General features: G+C 31.2%; 1 protein-coding gene across 2 annotated transcripts in view; it reads left to right on the top strand.

The window, feature by feature from the left end:
• LOC127290873 (NADH-quinone oxidoreductase subunit B 2-like) overlaps positions 1–21,570 on the top strand; it is a 36,475-nt gene that overhangs the window by 11,304 nt on the left and 3,601 nt on the right. For both annotated transcript variants that reach the window (XM_051319693.1, XM_051319692.1), the window contains exon 2: positions 15,619–16,158. In XM_051319693.1, the coding sequence (XP_051175650.1) occupies positions 15,619–16,158 (540 nt within the window). The remainder of the gene's footprint in view (positions 1–15,618; positions 16,159–21,570) is intronic.

Genomic DNA, 21,570 nt, shown 5'->3' with positions numbered 1-21,570 from the left:
TATAAATTTAAAAAATGTTATTTCCTGAAAGTCATTTTGAATTTTCAGAAACAAATATCATAAATTTTAATCAAAACTCTTTTTATGGGTAATTCATGAATTATTTAACAATATTGGCTAACGTCACATAGTTTAATTTAATTATATATAAAGTAATTCATGTGTCTTGTTTATTAAAAAAAAATATTTTAATTAAAAATGTAATAGATTTTTGAAAAAGATAATTCATTATTTTGTTTAAATTTTAGATTTTTAATAATATTTTTTAATACTTTTTACAAATATTTAAAAAATTATTATTTGCCATTGTTGGCAGCGCTGGAAAAATATTAAGAAAAAATTAAATTAATATTTCTGATATTCAAAATACAGCAGCGCCTTTGCTGGCAGCGCTGTAATAATGCCTCCTTTTGGCTATTGAAAAAAATATTTAAGTTGAGTTATCATTTTTATACATTAGTTCATTTAAAGAAGTAAAAATTTATGAAATTTAAAAAACAACAGCGCCTTTGTTGGAAGCGTTGGAACTATATAAAGAAAAAATTAAAATAATATTTCTGATATTTAAAATATTGTAGCGCCTTTGCTGGCAGCGCTGTAATAATACCTCTATCTGGCTATTGAAAAAAACATTTAAGTTGAATTTTAATTTTTATACACTAGTTTATTTAAAATAAATAAAAATTCACGAAATTTGAAAAACAGCTGCACCTTTGCTGACAGCGCTGTAATGGTGACTCCCTAAGGTTATTCAAAAAAATAATTAAGTTGGCTCGTATTTTTTTATATTTTTTTATTTAAAATAACCAGACCTCTTAAGTACTAAATTGAAAACCAAGTACCTATCCAAAACGTCCACGACGTGGGAGTTGGAAACGTAAATTAATAATTAATGAATTAATTATCAATTACGGCTAACTTTGGAGGGTGAAATATAATTGTATTATATTTAAAATTATTTATACATAATTAATTACAGAGTACTTACTTATTAATGTATAAAAGTGATGACAGCTTCCACACAGCAACGATAATTCCCTAAAGCTTTATAGAATGGTCTTAGGTTACCTTGGAAAAGTTCCATTTTCAAGTTCAAAAAAGATGGTTTATATCTTAAAATGTCCGCATGTGAGGAAATGTTTAAGGCGAAACTTGACTGAATTTGTAAATTACAATTTCGTTGAAACTTCAAAATGAAAATAGACATAAAATATTAACTTCTTTTACAGTCGAAAGAAATATTTTAAAAAGCAGTTATAATGCCATTAGCATGGGATATCAAGTACCTCAAATATCGCAAAATCGAAATTATTAGATATCAAAAATATAAATTTAATTTTAATCATCCATAAATAGCTAAAACGAAATTTGCAAATTTTTTGCAAAAAACTTAAAAAAAAAATTCAGATTTTTTTCTAATTCATGTGTTTAATTTATGTTTAAATTTTAATTTTGAATCATATCTGTACAAAAATTGTTGAAAAAGAATGTGAAAAACGAAAATTCTTGTCCCAGTGACGTCACGAAGACGACAAAACAAACATTTTAATATAATAGAAGATTATATTAAAAAGATTGTTCGTATACATGTGTATCTACTTTGTGTATATGTGTGAGTATACATGTGTATGTATGTTGTGTATATGTGTAAGTATACATGTGCATGTACTTTGTGTATATGTGCGAGTATACATGTGTATGTGTCTTGTGTATATGTGTGAGTATACATGTGTATCGACTTTGTGTATATGTGTGAGTATACATGTGTATGTACTTTGTATGTATGTGTGAGTATATGTATATGTGAGTATACATGTGTATGTACTTGGCTATATGTGTGAGTATACATGTGTATGTATGTTGTGTATATGTGTCAGTATACACCCTGCTAAAAATAAAATCACAAAACGTCAAAAAATTAGTCAGGATCTCTGACGTTTTGAGACTGTTTTTGTTACGATTGCAGTCACAGAACACTACAATAAGTGAGGTTTAGTCAAAGAATCGTCAATAGTAGTCAGATTTTTTATGAGGGTCGAAGACCCTTTTTTTTGCCATACCATAAATCATTAAACCCTGTGACTATTTGTGATGTTAAATGACATTTCTTTCTATAAAATAGTTTTGAAGATTCCTGACTTACTTCTCATGAATTCTGATTACAAATATTTAAAAATTAAAAAAAATCAATATTTTATCATTAAAAAAATGAATTATCGTACAACATTTTTTTATCTTTACGTTACACATTCTTAATTATTATTTTTACAATTTATTATATTTATTTACTCCTATCGAAGAAAATCTCGCAAACGCAGGGAATCGAACTCACAACCTAACGAACGCAAACCGAATACCTAACCCCTGAGCTAAACTAACCTAACTGAGATCTTAAAAATAGAATACGGTTTTATGAAAATAGAAGATCTTATTACTTTTTTTCAATTTTATCAACATATTTTGTTGATGATTATTATTATTTTAAAAATTTTTTATAATTTTTAAAAATTAACAAGTAAAGTTAAAAAAGGTATATTGTTATATTGATCAAAAAACATTTTTATTCCAATTATCATATATTAATGTATTCAATTCATAAAATTTGCTTTAGCAAATATTTAATTAAACAAAAAATTCGTATGTAAATATTATTTGAATTCGAACTTAAAAGAATATGTGTAATATACAAATAAAATAGTCTAGAATAATAAGATACTGTCGGATTGTCTCAAGTAAACTCTGAGCGAATTTTATCAGGTTTTTTGCTCACGTTTTAGCACATTCATTACTATTATAATTAATTATAATGATAAGAATTAATTAATATGCATATATTAATTACTATATTATTAAAATTCAGTTTAACATAATTCTTCCACAAATCAACTAAATAATTACTAATTTTAATTTCTCTTTTTAGCATAGTGCACTATAATTAGATGTAATATTTGGTTCAAATCAAATTTATATTTAGTGAAAACTGGATCAAATTCGCTCAGAGGTTGATTGAGCGATCAATTCATATATTCTATTTTACAAGAGACCAGAATGTTTTTGCTCATCTAGTTGTAAAAAAATAAACTTTTATGTGAAGTAGCCAGCGATTTCTAATTTTTTTCAAATATATATATATATATAGAGTTAACACAATGGTAAGAATAGGTTTTCAACATATGTTGCTTTCTTATAACTAAATGTAAGGAAACTAGCTTACTGTAAAATAATAAATACAAATTTGAAGTAGGGACTTTAAAAGTATAGTCGTAGTCATTGACGCCTTCCCTTTTCTGTCCTTGTCTTACAAACGTGATTCTATATATATTATATGTACGTTAGAAAAGGACAAAAAGAAAAGTATAGGCCAGAAGGATCTTTTATGGTTTTATGGCTTTTCATTGCAAAATTAAAAATTGTTGCATTTGAAAAAAATAATTTTATATTCGTAATGTACATGTTAATACAATTACAACGATATAAAATTTTTTGCAAATATTTTTAAATTATTGAGAATTAATTTTAATTAATGGAGTATTTATTGTATAATCATTATGTAATTTTAGAGTTTTTACATAATGTTTTATATTATTGGAATCGTTAAAATCTATAAATTACAAATATAACATTTAAAAAAATATTTATTTAAATTTAAATAATTTTTTATTTTGCATTAAAAAGTCATAAAACCTGATGGACCCTCGAAAGGACCCTTCTGTTGGAAAAAGGGAATATATAATATAATAGAGTTATATGGTGGGTTTGAGTGGCCTTGGTACCTCTCTTGGAACCCTTTTTACAAAAAACATAAAACGTAGTGAGAAATCGTCACTTTTTAGAAAACGTCAGGCCCATAAAAACTATTTAAGTCAGAATTAGTCAGCAGCATCACAGAACATCAAAATAGTCTCAAAACGTCAGGATTTCTGACGTTTTGAGACTGATTTCTGATTTTATTTTTAGCAGGGCATGTGCATGTACTTTGTGTATATGTGCGAGTATACATGTGTATGTGTATATGTGTGAATATACATGTGTATCTACTTTGTGTATATGTGTGAGTATACATGTGTATGTATGTTGTGTATATGTGTCAGTATACATGTGTATTTACTTTGTGTATATGTGTGAGTATACATGTGTATGTATGTGAATATATTTTGTGTATATGTGTGAGTATATATGTGTATGTGTCTTATGTATATGTGTGAGTATACATGTGTTTGTGCTTTGTGCATGTGTGATTATACACGTGTATGTGCTTTACTTTTATATATATATATATATATATATATATATATATATATATATATATATATCGAAGATATCGGTAAGGGCAACGACGACGACGACCTACGAACAATCTTTTTAATATAATAAGGATTCTAGAAATTTATACATATGCATATCATTTAACATTTTATTTACATTTTCAATAATTTTAAAATCTTCATTACTTAAAATAAAATACTCTTCTATGTTCGTCAAGGTATCCTTCTTCAACTTTTAAACTGTTTATAAAGCCAATTTTCAAAACAAATCGTTTATTTTAGTTTATTGCTTTAAAAAATTTACTTACATGTGTTTCACCTATAAAATATTTCATTAACTATAATTCAGCTAACTAATGCAACAATGATAGTCTTACATGAACGTGAATTAGCGTTGTTTAATCTTTTTCCATATTATATTATTTTCGATAATGATTATTATTTAACTTATTTTCCTCTGCACTTTTTATTAATATTCAAATCAATATTCAACTCACAAACTATTATTTAACCCATAAAACAACTTCAACCCTTAAAACAATATTCAAACCTCTTTATATCTATTTAAATACTTTTCCAAAAGCCAGCATCCTCTATAATCAAACAGTCAATATATTTTTTTCAATATCGAAATATATTCAATATCAATGTTATACAATATCATATTTTATTATCCTCAAAATCAAAATATCTTTAATGCCAATCTTATCCAAAAAAATTTTCCAAAAACCAACTTCCACTGTGGTCAAATAATCAATATTTTTTTCCAATATCAAAATATATTCAATACTAATGTTCTGCAATATCATTTTTTATCCTTAAAATCAAAATATCTTTAATGCCAAAATTATCCAATACCAAAAATTTTTTCCAAAAGCCAGCTTCCACTATTATCAAACAATCAATATTTTTGTTGCATTATCAAAATATATTCAATACTAATGTTGTCTAATATCCTTCTTTATCCTCAAAATCGTAATATCTTTAATGCCAATGTTATCAAATACCAAAAAAACTAAATGGATTGAAGTATTTTTTATATGAAACATTTAAGATATCCAAAAGAAACAAATATCTTCTATACCAATATTATGCAATATCCATATTTTATGCTTAAAAAAATTATTCAATAATCAATGTTTTATATTCAAAATACATATATAATTATTAATACTATACAAAAATAGGAACATATTTTTTGGGCCCAATACAAAAATGAAAAAGACAAATATAATATAAGAAGATTCAACACATGCAGTAAGTTATTGATCGACAAATTGCAGAAAAATATTATAAACTATATAATAATCAAGTTAAGTCCCTACGTCCAATAGACCCCTACGTCCTTTGTAGAAGGATTATAATTTTAACCCGAGTTTTATGACTTGAAAAATTTGTAATTTTAATAACTCAACTTTAAAAAATATATATTGAGATTCTTTGATATTTCCAGATTATGAATATCTAAAATTTATCAAAAAATAATTACTTTTCCAAAAGTTATAATTTATCTCGTATACCTTAAGTTTGGTAAAAAAATGGACATCATTTTTGAATTTAGCTGCTAAAGGTCATATCATATGCATAATAATGTATGAAAATAATATAAATCCATGAAAAACAAATATAATATTGAAATAAATATAAAGTAGGGTCATTTGGGGAAAATGTAAACAAGGGGTAAATGTAAACAGCAGATATTGCAGCTTAATTTACAGATTTAAAATTAAGTTTAACCCCAATATTTTAACCTCAGCTCACCTGCAACAGGTTCTGAGTATTGCCAATTTTTTTTTCGACAATTGTCAAAACCATACTCCAATTTTTCGCTTAATGCATGAAAGATTGAAAATCAAAGTTTTCTGTTTCAGTATTTTGTCTCGCATTTGGAATACAATTTTATTATATAAAACCTTTAATTTTTCTATTTAAAAATTTTTTCGATTAAAAAAAAATTTTTGGAAAAAAGACGATAAAATTTTTTTTGTGGGTATTTTTCAAAATCCTTTGGTCAGATTTGAGACATTAATATGATAAATGAACCTACCAAATTTTATCTGAATCCATTAAAACCTGTTAAAGTTATCTTCTAAACAAAAAAGGGATCCACACACACACATACATACATCCGGACAATTGATCAGGATCTCATATAACATGTTTCTATAAAGAAAAAAATTTGTTTCCGCCACTTTGAAAAGTTTTATAAACGAAAGGACTACAAAGCTTCCTCCACGAGGAAGCAAAAATTGATCGAATTTGTCTGAAATTTGTTACTCGGGGGTTTTTTGGGTCGCTACTACTTTTTGTTACCTTTAAAATGATTTAATGTTACAGTTTCGAAAATTTTATGTCCTATGGCTTATAAAGTCATAAGTAAATGTAGTTTATAACAATTTTTAACTTTTTTAAAATTTAATTTTTTAAAAATTTTTTAAAAAATTTTGTTTGCAATTTTGGATTCACCATTTTGAATTTTGAAAAATTAAGTTCAGATTCGTAATCAGCGACCCCATGCACCCCCGAGTAACAAATTTTAGGCCAATGGGATCAATTTTGTAAAAAGTCATCCGCCATATTGAATCCGCCATTATGAATTTTGTAAAACTAAGTTCAGATTCGTAGTCAGCGACGCAAAAAACCCCCGAGTAACGAATTTCAGGCCAATTGGATTTTTTTTTTAAAGTCATCCGCCATTTTGAATTTTGAAAAACAAAGTTCAGATTCATAATCAGCGACCCCAAAAACCCCCGAGTAACAAATTTGAGGCCAATGGGATCACTTTTTTAAAAAGTCGTCCGCCGTATTGGATTCGCCATTTTGAATTTTGGAAAATTTAAAATTCAGATTAGTAGTCGCAGCGACCCCAAAAACCTTCGAGTGAAAAATATCAGCCAGATTTAAACACATCTATTAGTTAATACTTACTTTTCTTCTCAAACTATGCGTCGGACAGTTTAGGTTTATATTCATTATTAATTATACAGTTTTAATGAAGTGTGCAAAGGTTAACGATTTTTCTGTATACTTTTATAATGCATGAGAAGAGATTACAATGAGTTGGGAGCATTTAGAAGCAAAATTCAACATGTGCTTTTCAAATATGTGGTTTTTTGATATCAGTTACGTTTTAAAATTTAATGTTTGAAGTCATTGCATTCTTTGTGTAAAGGAGGCACACATTCCTGTATAGGTTCAAATTACTTCTTATTAGGTAGAGAATATAATCCCGTTGTGCCGTTACTCAAAAACCTTCGTTAAAAAAGTTATATCAGTTTAACTGCTAACTTGTAGAAATTTTGAAAAAGTTGTCTCGCAAGTTTGAAGCTAAATAGTTTTCATTCAATTTGAGGCACATCATTGTTTAATGGATTTTTTAGTTCTTTACACTCCCACCTACTTCTATTGCAAGCCACAAGACACACAATGTTTCGTTAAAAAAGTTACAGTCTATAAACTAAAAAAACAGTCAATATCACACACTAGAAACTGTCGATTTCACCACTTTAACTTACGTTCGTCATTTCCTACATAATTAAAAAAATTATATAACGCATGATACATTTAAAAAGCCCTATAATTGGTCAAATTATGGTATTGAAAAATTATTAAAAAATTCTTAAGGTATCATAATGAGCGATAACATAAAGTTTAAAAGTTCTAGAGATATCCCCTTATGCATTATGTAGAAAAGAGTTCAAACTTTATGGTATTACCAAAAAGTGTCCAAAAATATATAAAATTGAAAAAAGTGTTCTTATGCCATTTTGAATTGTCTAGATAGAAAACACAATGTTAAACAAAGAAGTACTTATGTTATATTCCTTGGTGTAAGAAAGAAAGTTATGTGTTACCTATTCAGTTTTAGACTTTCTTTATAGCTTTTTCACGTGATAAAGGGAGAAAGAAATAATTTCCTGGGTCCTCAGAGTTATTAATTAATCCTCTTTAACAGATTGCAGGTCAAGCGAATCCTCATTTGCAAAATAAAGATATATCTTTCTCTCTCCATAACTTGTTCTTTTCTCTGTCACCGAAGACCGGTGACGGTTCCGGACGGAATGAGTGAATGAATGAATGAATACCAAGATTATTATAGTTAAAATAATAAAATTTTACCAACGAAGCTTTGTCATCACTAACAAACTTGGAAAGGGACGCATGAATATCCCCCAAATTAGACTTGCTGGAATTTTTGTGGTGTCGAATTATTTAGTAGAATTTTAAAAAAGTAGATTTTATAATGAGCCCAATTTTAATTTTAAAAATTTCTATTTAAAACAATTCTAATTTTGTAGAATATTTATTTAACTGAACTTTGATAAAGCAGATTTTCTAATATATCGAATTTTCAAATAACACCATTTCAATTTAACAAAATTTATATCAAGAAAAATTTTCGTAAAAAAGAATTTTTATTTATCAGAATTGTTCTTTTGTCGAATTTCTATTTATTCAAATATTCACTAAAAAGTATTTTTATTAACAGAATTTTTAATTAAAAGAATATCTATATAAAAAAAAATTATTTAACAAAATATTTATTCAAAAAATTTCTATACAATCTAATTTTTATTTAATAGAATTGTCATTTAACAGAAATTCTAATGAACTAAATTGTTAAGATAGAGATTTTCTATTTTACCGATACTTTAATCGATCGAACTTTCACTTATGCGAATTTTCATTAGATAGAATTGTTAAAACGTCGAATTTCCATTTGATCGAACTTTCATATATCGGTGAAATAAAAATTCTTTGTCCTAAAAGTTTAGCTAAGAAGAATTTCCGTTACTTTCTAAATTTGAATCAGCTAAAATCCACTGATTGGCAGCGAATAGTCGCTGATTGAAAAAGCTATAAGTATGCAGCTACGAATCAGCGACTAACAACTATTTCAATTAGCGGAATACTCCATTTTAAAATAAATTTATCTTCCGACGAAAATAACCGACGTTCGCCGATTCGTGTTTCGCTATTTTATTAGCTGTATCCGCTGATTTGTAGTGAAAACTTTATTCGCTGATTCAAACAGTGAAATTTTAGCTAATTCAAATTTACAGAGTAAATGACAATTCTATTAAATAAAAATTAAATAAAAAAGACATTTTATTTAATAAATGTTTTGTTAAATAGGTATTTTGATATATAGAAATTCTTTGAATTGGAAATTCTGTTAATAAAAATACTTTTAAGTGAATATACGGATAAATATAAATTTGACAAAAGAGCAATTCTGATAAATAAAAATTCTTTTTTACGAAAATTTTTCTTGATATAAATTTTGTTAAATTGAAATGGTGTTATTTGAAAATTCGATATATTAGAAAATCTGCTTTATCAAAGTTCAGTTCAGTAAGACTTCTATAAAATTATAATTTTTTTAAATAGAAATTTTTCGATATTAAAATTAAGCTTATTGTAAAATATACTTTTTTAAAATTCTACTAAATGTAACTTCGATAATTTTTAATTCGACATTTCAAAAATTCCGGCAAGTCTATAATTTGGGGAATATTCATGCGTCCCACTTGGAAATATTCGTGAAAAATAAAAATATTTTTGTTCAATTTATTACAGTTATTTTTTTCATGAACACTTATCCCATTTCTAATAAGTTCTTTTTGCACTTATTTTAATTGACTAATTTTAATAAATATTTAATTTATATACCGAAGTTGCAATTTACAGCTTCAGGCAAGGTTCACGCTAAATCTTTACGAAGTTGTAATTTACAGGTTCAGGCAAGATTCACGCTTAAACCTTTACTCAAGTGCGGACATTTACAAATCTACACTAAAAACTCCATATAACGAGAAGCTCTTCATAACGAATCAGATGTTTCTTCATCCCTACCGAAAGAGTGGTACTGGAATGGTACTGAATTGGACTTGGCTTGAGTTCAACTTCAGTACCACTACCTGATAACCCATAAGAAGACATTTTTAAAGTACTTTAACAATAGTTTTAAAGGTATATAAGATCAACAAACCGTCTCTCACGATATACGTGTAAAACAGCAAAAAAAAACATAATAGTTTGTAGAAAATTTCTGTTAAGTTTGAAAATTATATTGCAATCCCTCCTTGAACAATAGACCCCTAGGTCCTGTGCAATTCCCAAAACCCCCCCCCCTTCCGATTTTAATGAAACTTGGTATACTTACGTAATTTCATGCGCTGATCACGAAAATGATAGTGAAAATTACCGCCAATTTCATTTTTATGGTGAAAACCATAAAAAACACCATAAAATTATGGTTTTTTGCGTTTAACTCGTAAAAAACGCAAAAATAAAAAAAATCGTTCTTACAAAAGTTGTAGAGCTTCTAAAAATGAACATTTTATGTCGTATACATTTTTTACCAAAAGTCATTAGTTTTCGAGAAAAATGCAGAAACATGAAAAGCACACTACAAAAATTACTAATACCACGAAACTGGAATTCCTATAAAGATAATTTTGAGAGATCGCACATTAAATTTGATTTGTTTGAATATTATATTATTATGATATTATATTATATTATACATATATTATGTATATATAATATATAAGATGTCTTCCCCCCCTCCCCCCCTGGAAGTAGCTCTTCACAGCAGTGAATGCAGAGGCGGGCAAAGCGCGCCATCCCTAGTATCGTTGCTCTCTATCAAAACAGACAGTCAAATTCACATTCTTAATGGTACTGGAAGGTACGGAACCCACCCCGACCCCCCTCCTCCAAGATGTCTTCCCCCCTCCCCCCCTGGAAGTAGCCCTGCACAGCAAAGAATGCAGAGGCGGGCGAAGCCCGCCTTCCCTAGTATCGTTGCTCTCTTTCAAAACAGACAGTCAAATTGACATTCTTAATGGTACTGAAAGGTACGGAACCCACCCCGACCCCCCTCCTCCAAGATGTCTTCCCCCCCTCCCCCCTGGAAGTAGCCCTGCACAGCAAAGAATGCAGAGGCGGGCGAAGCCCGCCTTCCCTAGTATCGTTGCTCTCTTTCAAAACAGACAGTTAAATTCACATTCTTAATGGTACTGGAAGGTACGGAACCCACCCCGACCCCCCTCCTCCAAGATGTCTTCCCCTAAAAGTTCTTTTGGAAATAGCCCTGCACAGCAAAGAGTAGAAGGTTTTTTATTAAAAGATATTGTCCGTCACATAAGACATCTGCCTCTTGTGGATAATAGCTAGAAGTTGGTGATTTTCACCGTTTTTAAATATTTTGCATTTTTCTCGAAAACTAATGACTTTTGGTAAAAAATGTATAGGACATAAAATGTTCATTTTTAGAAGCTCTACAACTTTTGTAAGAACGATTTTTTTTAATTTTGCGTTTTTTACGAGTTAAACGCAAAAAACCATAATTTTATGGTGTTTTTTATGGTTTTCACCATAAAAATGAAATTTGCGGTAATTTTCACTATCATTTTCGTGATCAGCGCATGAAATTACGTAAGTATACCAAGTTTTATTAAAATCGGAAGGGGGGGGGTTTTCGGAAGTTTATCTTGAAGGATTAAAATTTTAACCCGAGTTTTATTGCTTAAAAAATTTGTAATTTTAATAACTCAACTTTAAAAAATATATATTCAGATTCGTTAATATTTCCAGATTATGAATATCTAAAATTTATCATAAAATAATTACATTTAAAGTTATAATGTATCTCGTATACCTTAAGTTTGATAAAAAAATGGACATCATTTTTGAATTTAGCTAACAAAGGAAATATCATATGCATAATAATGTATGAAAATAATATAAATCCATGAAAAACAAATATAATATTGAAATAAATATAAAGTTTTAGTTTAAACATATTGAAAAAGCTAGTTGCTTTTCATTTTTATGAGGGTATTAACGGTAACTCGACCCTTTTCGCAGGTAAATTTCCCAGTTCCATTTCAGTACCAAAATGCACCAAATTAGTACTGAGATCTCAGTTCCAATTTCCCAGTACCAATCCAGTACCACCCTTCCGGTAGGGATATAACGAGAAACGTCATTTCCGCTCATCCTCACGAAAATTTGAATCACTAAGCGAGAAATTGCAAATTATAAAAAATATTTAGGACGCATAAATATTCCCTTCATTAGACTTGACGGAATTTTAGTAGTGTCAAATTAAAAATTATCAAATTTATATTTACATAGTAGATTTTTAAAAAAGAGATTTAATAATGAGCCAAATTTTAATGTCGAAAAATTACTATTTAACAAAATTCTGATTTTATAGAATTTCTATTTAACTGGACTGCGATAAATCTGATTTTCTAATATATCGAATTTTTAAATAATACAATTTCTATTTAACAAAATTGATATCTAGAAAAATTTTCATAAGAAAGAATTTTTATTTATTAGAATTGATCTTTTTTCGAATTTTTATTTATCCGAATAGTCACTTAAAAGTATTTTTATTAACAGAATTTCCATCCACTTGGTATACAAATTTCAGGAAGAGTTTTAAAATCAACCAATCAAAAATTATTAAGAAAATTGTGATTGGTTGATTTTAAAACTCCCGCTGAAACTTGTATACCAAGTGGATAATCTGATATATGAAAGTTCGATCAAAATGAAAATTCGATGTTTTAACATTTTTATCTAATGAAATTTCGGAAAAGTGAAACTTCGGTCAAATAAAATATCAGTGAAATAGAAATTCTGTCTTAAAAATTTACCTAAGAAGAATGTATGTTAAATGACAATTCTATTAAATAAAAATTAGATTGTATAAAAATTTTTTAAATAAGAAGTTTTTTTATATAGAAATTCTTTTAATTGAAAATTCTATTAATAAAAATACTTTTAAGTGAATATTCGGATAAATAGAAATTCGACAAAAGAACAATTCTGATAAATAAAAATTCTTTTTTCTGAAAATTTTTCTAGATATCAATTTTGTTAAATGGAAATTGTATTATTTAAAAATTCGATATATTAGAAAATCAGCTTTATCACATTCCAGTTAAATAGAAATTCTATAAAATCAGAATTTTGTTAAACAGTAATTATTCGACATTAAAATTTGGCTCATTATTAAATCTCTTTTTTAAAATTCTATTAAATGTAAATGCGATAATTTTTAATTTGACACTACAAAAATTCCGTCAAGTCTAATGAAGGGAATATTCATGCGTCCCAAATATTTGAAGGTTTCAGATTAAATGTAATCAATATTAGCATCACAAAAGTAATTATAACTAAGTACTTTATTATAATATAATACTATAATAATAAAAAAATCATAGTATAATATTTACATACATAACATTTACTGCTGTCACATGTGAGTTTTACTTGAGCAGAAGTCCTTTGTCTTTTCTCGTTATATAGAGAGTTTCCGGGACTGAACTTCTCGTTATATGTATAGAGATTTGAGTGTACTCAATCTTTAGTAAGCTTTGCAACGAAATACTCCCAACTTGGAAGATAAAGCTTTAATACAACCCAAGTAGCACGGAATATTGCTTGAATGTCAAGGTGATATCAAGCAAGCATATTCTTGTGACATTCAGGCGATATCATAATGTCCGCTTCCTGGGGACATTCCACGGTGACATTCCTGTGACATTCGCGTGATATTCGTATGATACAGATGGAATATTCCCGTAAAATTCATGTAATATTTGAGGGATATTTCTGTAATATTGAGGGAATATTCCTCCCATATTGAGGGAATATTCCTGTGATATTGAGAGAATATTCCTGTTACTTATAAAATTCTAAAATTTTGTTTGTTTTGAATATTTAAATAAAAAAATAAAAAATTGAAAAAAAATTGAAAAATTTTTTTTTAGAATTTTTTAAATTTTCTCATCAATATCACTGGAATATTCCCTCAATATCAGAGGAATATTCCGCTCAATATCACAGGGATATCCCCTCAATATTACATGAATTTCACAGGAATATCACCGTGGAATGTCCCCATGAAGCGGACTTAATATCACCCTGACATTCAACCAATATTCCTTGTTACTTGGGAAGTTCAGAAAATTTACGGTGCTGTGTGGGCCCGTTTAGCGACAAATTCGAATTGAAGCTATGTTGCAATTCTCCTAAATTCGACAAAGCTGTATTCAACTTCCAAACTCTCTATTCATACTAATTCAATGAGCAAACTTTTGAGCTTTAATTTTTTTCAATTCGTCAGCACAAATTCAATAGACGAGTTGGTCAATTTGTTTGAATTCTTAAACCGATGAAAACTCATTGCTATGAATTGAATTGAATATACAAAGGGCTTCATTGAATCTTGCTTAGCGACAAATACGATTTGGACCTTGCCAAAAAAGTTAATTGGTTTCAATTCATCTCAATTGAGGAGCTGGATCGAAGAACGGACGCTTCGCTCGGACCGGACGCGCTAATACCAGTCGGGTAGCTGTTGATTCTACACTTACCTAAAACTGCACGAGCTGCCCGCTTTTCCGTGACGCTTCCTATATTTAAATATATCTATATATCTAAAAAGTGTAACGGAAAAGCGAAGCTACTCGGTAAGTGTAGAATCAGCAAGCAGTGTGTGTCCCAGAGGCGCTCATGCTGATTCTACACTCACCTAAAACTGCGCGAGCGGTCGGCATTTGCGTTACGTTTTTTATATATATATAGATATAGTTGAATATGGGAAGCGTCACGGAAAAGCGGACCGCTCTCTCAGTTTTCGGTGAGTGTAGAATCAGCATCACTGCTACCCGACTGGTATGAGTGACTATACACCGCAGTGAGAAGAGAAACATTGTCATGCGAAAGTAAGAAACTTTTCTCATCGATGAGTGAGTGAAATCAAGGTTGCCAACCTAGAAGACGTGTTGTTAAGGTAGGTATTGAATAGTTTCTTAAGAAAAAATTCAATACCTACCTTACCAACACGTCTTCTAGGTTGGCAACCTTGATTTCACTCACTCATCAATGAGAAAAGTTTCTTACTTTCGCATGACAATGTTTCTCTTCTCACTGCGGTGTATAGTCACTCTATGAGCGGGTCCGGTCCTAGCGAATCGTCGGTTCTTTGATCCAGCTTCTCAATTAGATTTTTTACTGGGTTGCTCGAGTCCCACCCAAGTGATCTAACATTTCTCTTCAAACACCTCGTGGAGAAATAACTAATTATTCCTTCTGACTCATCTAGTCTTCTTGGTTAGGGACGTGGCTTAGCATTTTATTCTACGCATATAGTATAATACCATTTTTCGCCACTATGTCTAAACTTCACTTTCATTAGTATAGAAACTGAACGAAAAGCCGTCTTTCAATAGTTAAAGAAATGTTTGACATAGACTGTTTCGAACTGACAGACAACCAGATAAAAAAATGATTATCATGTTACTAATTTTATTATTTTAAAATTTAGCTAACGTTCAGCAAGGATTGGCTTCTTTTATTAAAAATTCTCCGGCAATATGTCATCTCCCGGTTACTACACATGTGAAACATTTAACAACAACAGAGTCAAATGAAAAAGAATCTTTACCCAGCAAAGTAAAAAAAGAACCTTACAGTCCTTTTCAAAATACACAAAGTAAATCTGAATATGCTTTGGCAAGAGTAGACGATCTTCTGAACTGGGGTCGTAAAAATTCCATATGGCCTTTGACTTTTGGTTTGGCTTGTTGTGCTGTGGAAATGATGCACATTGCAGCACCAAGATACGATATGGACAGATATGGAGTTGTATTTCGAGCGTCACCTAGGCAGGCCGATGTAATTATTGTTGCTGGAACCTTAACTAATAAAATGGCACCAGCTTTGAGAAGAATTTACGACCAAATGCCTGATCCTAAATGGGTTATTTCTATGGGAAGCTGTGCAAATGGAGGCGGATATTACCATTACAGTTATTCTGTTGTTCGAGGATGCGACAGAATTATTCCTGTGGACATTTACGTGCCAGGTAAAGGACATTAATTTACCTCTTGTTGTTTTAAGTAGATGCACGGAGAGAAAAATCTAGCTTTTGTAGCATAATAAGGAATACGTTTAACGCATGAATCTTTTCCATGCTATTATAGTAGATAAATTCTAGTAATATTAGTCAGAATTCATACGTTATTAGTATGATTGGTGTCCATGCTTAAAAGGTTTGGGAAACATGCTTTCGTAGTATGTATTTAATACTTTTAATTCATACGCTCCACCCGCAAATCGTATGAAACTGAAACCTACTACTATTGCAGGAGTCTAATGCTTTTTCGGTATGAGAGTCCTGCAACTGGCGATTAAGCCACGCCCAATTTAACTTAACTGAAACTTGAAAAAGCATTAGACTCCTGCAATAGTAGTAGGTTTTGGTTTCATACGAGTTGTGCGTGGCGCTTATATGCATTTAAAGTATTAAATTCATACTACGAAAGCATGATCCTCAGTCGTACTAACAACGTATGAATTGATGCTTTTTTGTAGGAAAAATTCATGCTTTAATAGTAGGAATCATTTTCATGCTATAAAAGTTAGATTTTTCTCTCCGTATGTAGGCTAGACTAATGGAAACTACTCAAATAGGACTTAATATTTATACAATATTGCTGCAAAATTGTCGTGCAATGTTGCTAATATTGCAGTTTAATATTACTGCAATATTGAAGCAATCTCTAAATGTCCTGTTTTCTACAATATTTCATGGCAATGTTAAATAAAAAATAATTTTTTATGCCTTTGAAAGGAAGTTAAAAATAAATATTTTCTAATAATCTAAAAAAATTTAAAGTTTCGAGTCATTTTGAATAAAGGAAGCACGTCACGTACAAATAAACAAACAAACCGCGAAGTGTGCAGAAGATGTGTGCCTTAAAGTTGGGGGAATCTCTCGAAACAAATCAAAATTGGTGCTTGGACAGTAGCGCGACAACTCATTTATGAAATAAGACTGAAAATTTTCAGAACATTACCAATTCGAATCCCGGAGTTTTAAATCTCGCGAATAGTTCTACCTCTGAAATTCTAGGTAAAGGAACAGTGAAATTTATCGCGAAAGTGAATAACGATTTTAAAAATTGTGGCAAACTTTGCGAGACTTTGATTTTAAATAATAATTTAGAGAATAAGGGTTCAGCTCACGACAGTCGACACAATGTATTTGAAGAAAACTCCTGAAATCCATGTAATTTAAAGAAAGATTCGGCCAGCGGCGAAATCCATTGAGCAGTTGCGAATAAGAATATTATTGAGATAAGTTACTAGGTAAAAAGAACAAGGATTGATCGAACTTACCAATTCGCAGATCGCTGTTTCGCTGGTGAATTATGATTCCTTTATTATTGATTCATCGTTAAAAGGCACACAAATTAATAAAGAGTAAACAATTAAGAAAACTGAATAATTTAATGATAGTAAAATGTGTTATACATTGAAAGAAAGAAAAGAGTGCGTCGCAGCGCATAAATTGAATTCGCGTTAATAATGAGACTCGTATATCTCTTAGAAGTTTTGCTTCTCGCTAGAAGTCTCGCTTCTCTCTAGAAGTCTCGCTTCTCTCTGATTTTTTGAAATCGAGCGCGATCATAATCGCAACCTATGAGACCCTTCGTGTGGGGTCCGATGACACCCGAATTTTTCATTCGTTCAACGACCACTGGTCGCGGTAGCTATCAGGCTAGCGCCTGGCGCTATGTATTATCAGATGAGAAAAACCACCAGGAATGGCATATTTATCCCAAAAGAAAGAAAACGATTTCGATCGTTACAAAATGTGTCACTCGAAAATGCAGCGTTTGCACCGGATTTACCCAGATAGCACAACAATTTGCAGAAAATTTTTATGGGAAACTTGAAGAAAATTTGCTGATAATTTGCTCAAATTCATGTCATGCGCAATAGTTTTCTATGGCACTTAGGGCTGCGCAATAGATTTTAGTCGCCTTTCCTTTAGGAAAGGTTTGCAGTAACAAAATATCATCATATTTACAATAATGACATTTTTTAATTTTTGTCGAATAATGTCCGCAAGTTTTCTTAAACGAAGTGCCTATTTTTACGCTAACGTAAGCTGATATTTCAAAACTAAACCTACGCGAAGTGACAGCGAAATGAAAAATTAACGAAAACTGATCTCCCAAAACTAAACCTACGCGAAATGAAAAAAGTTTCGAAAAGTGACACCCGTGGGGTAAGTTTTACTTTTCACTTATCGTAAAAAAAAATTCACCATTATTCAGGATCCAACGAATTTCGCAAAATACTTTCGGCCATATCCACCCCCTCTCGCCAAGGTTTTTTTAAAAAGAAAAGCGAGCAGTACCTTACGCGGCCAAAGGCCGTGTTTACTATTTTGCGTTCATCGCTGCTGTAGACTTCACCCCACAATTTCTGCTAAATACTTTCGGCCATATCCACCCCCTCTCGCCAAGGTTACACTTCGCGTAACTATAGTTTTGGAAATAAATTTACGTTAGCGTAGGTATAGAGCCAGCGTTTATTAAAATTTGTCATAAAATTTTCCTGCAATTTTTCTGAGAAATTTTTCTGCAAACTTGCAATGCGAACTTCGCAAAGCGAGGACATATAGCTATTTGCTACAGTTTTGCAGCAAATTTACATTGTAAACTTATAATTTGGCATTGCAAATTTGCTGCAAAATTGCTGCAAAAAGTTGTGCTATCTGGGTAAGGACAAATTTAATATCGGTGTCAAAAATCACGGACATAGGGTACGATGTTATTTTTAAGAATAATCGAGCGGAAATCGTGAGTGGTAACGGGAAAATTGAATTGTGCGCGGAAAGAATTGAACCGACGGATCGTAGAAGGACATATAGGCCATGCTAAATGCATTGCGTATATGCCCTTCGAAGATGTTTTGGTTCATTTGGGGACTTGTATTACGTGCCAGATATTTTCGAAAATGTGTGGATGACGACAAGCAAAGCATCGATTAAATTTATACACAAAAGGCTAGGCCACGCGAGTGCAACGGAAATTCAAAATGCCATACGGAATGGCAAAGAGTTAAGTCAGAGGGAATTCCGTTAACTTAACTACTTATCACGATGCCTGTGATAACGAGATAAAATCGAACCTCTTATAGATTATTGTAACTCACCCACACTAAATGATTCTATGATTCGCCGTTGAACCTCGTTGACTCCAAAGATGATAAGAAACGGAATAATTAATTAAAATAGACAATAATTAAATTTATAAAATATTTATTTAATATCAACTAAAAAAACTTTAAGTATAAAAGAAAAATAATAACTAATTAATATAATAATGGAAAAGATCTCAAAGAAACTACTCGCGCGAACGATCGTTAAAACAAAACTGATACTTGATCGAGATCCGGGAAACTAATGATCGATCAATTTTCGTTAATCACGTTCCTTCCTTCATGTCCTCCTTCTTCCACAGTCAAAGTCGTCCTCTTCCGAGACCGCTCGCGGGCCATCGTAACGCATGTGTAGAGAACGAACGTAACGCGCTATGATTTTTCCTAATTAATTATGACGTGGGAAAACCGTGTATATCGCCTTGGGGACACTTGTGTTATATTTTAAAACCAAAAAGACAGATGACGACACACTTCGTCACAAGTTCCGAAAGTATAAATGGAATACATCGCTCGAGCAGAAAAACGAAAAGAAAAAAGTGGGCGAAAGATACAATCGGACAACGGAACCAAATTCAAAAACAACGACCTTGACTCTTATCTCAAACAGCCAGGAATAACGAGACGCCTGACTGTGCCGCAGAATCCAGAACAAAACAGTACAGCAGAGTGGCAAAATCGGTCTCTTCTAGAGACTGCAAGATTTCTCTTATTTAAAAACAAATTGCCCGACGCGTACTGGGCAGAAGCGGTAAACACAGTGAACTATATAGAAAAAACCGGGACGACTGAAAGGAAGTGGAAAGAGACCAGAAACAGAAATTTCACGACAAGGTACAAGAACCGGACTGAGAAGCAGCACACGACGAGAGAATGATCAAGGAGGCGACATAGAACAAGTTACAATGCACGAAGGAATCGAGCAAACATTTCTATCTGAGGTCCCGATGAAGGAGGCGATAATTGGATCTAATGCTGCGGAATGACACCAAGTCATTGCAGGTGAGATGAAATCTTTAATTAAAAATAAAACTTGGAATCTCGTCAATCATTCAGATTAAGGCAAGGTCATCAGAAGCAGGATGATCTTAAGAAATAAGCTGAACCCAGATGGAACCATCAAAAAACGAAAGGCTCGTTTGATTGCTCAGGGATTTAGCCAATAACCGGGGATCCATTTCAAATAAACTTTCGCTCCAGTGACCAAAAGCAGCTCAATTCGACTTATGGCATCTTTGGCAGCACAAAATAATTTTAAAATCAGACAATTTGACAGGGCTTCTGCCTACCTCAATGGCGACCTAGAAGAAAAGGTGTACATGAATGCTCCCAAAGGATTTGAGGATTTTCTGGAAGATCTCATCGACTCAGAAGGTGACAGTAAAATTGGAAGAGAAGCCAAGGAAATGCTGAGAAAATTTCAGAAAGGTAATAAAATTTGTTAATTAAAATAATCATTTTATGGACTCAAACAAGCCGGTAGAAGCTGGTATAAAAAACTCGACAAAACTCTCAAAAGTTTAGGCGCTGTTCCATCAAAAGCGGACCTATGTCTATTTCAAATTGGAGCAGGGAAAGATGTCATCATCATCGTTGTTTACGTAGATGATTTTCTCGTGGCAGCCAAGAACGAAAGGAAAATCGAAATTTTCAAAAGAAAACTCGTTAAAAGCAAACAACCCAGCGAGGAAGACCAAAAATTGGCTTACCGAGAACTTTTCGGGGCACTACTCTATTTTTCTGTCACGACTCGTCCTGAATTTGCTTATTCGATAAGTTACTTTGGGCAATTTAACAATTATTACAATTTAGCACATTGGAAGGCAGCTAAACACGTATTACGCTACCTTAAAGGGACCATCGACGTAAGGATCAGCTACAGGAAACAGGAAGGACCTGTTCAAGGGTACGTTGACGCGGATTGGGGAGGGTGTGTAATCGATCAGAGATCTTACTCAGGATACATCTTTATACTCGGGGGAAGTACGATATCATGGGACTCTCGGAAACAAAGGACCACTGCGCTGTCAACAACGGAAGCGGAATATATGGCCTTAACTGAGTGTGTCAAGAAAGCCATATATATTCAGATTTCTTCGTAAACTTGGATTTGAGAACCTGTTAAATTTGAGTGTGTTTTGTGACAACAGAAGTTGCTAATATTGACATATTAGACACCATTTCGTGCGGGATGTATTGTCGAAAAATTTGTTCTCCGTGAAATTCATTTCGATTCGAGACCGAGTGCCGATTTTCTGACAAA

The sequence above is a fragment of the Leptopilina boulardi genome, unplaced genomic scaffold, assembly GCF_019393585.1.
Source record: "Leptopilina boulardi isolate dan_hultmark-lab unplaced genomic scaffold, ZJU_Lbou_2.1 LbouV2_90, whole genome shotgun sequence".
NCBI lineage: Eukaryota > Metazoa > Arthropoda > Insecta > Hymenoptera > Figitidae > Leptopilina > Leptopilina boulardi.
Note: the sequence above shows the minus strand (reverse complement) of the source record. Positions and strands in the feature narration are given on the sequence as shown.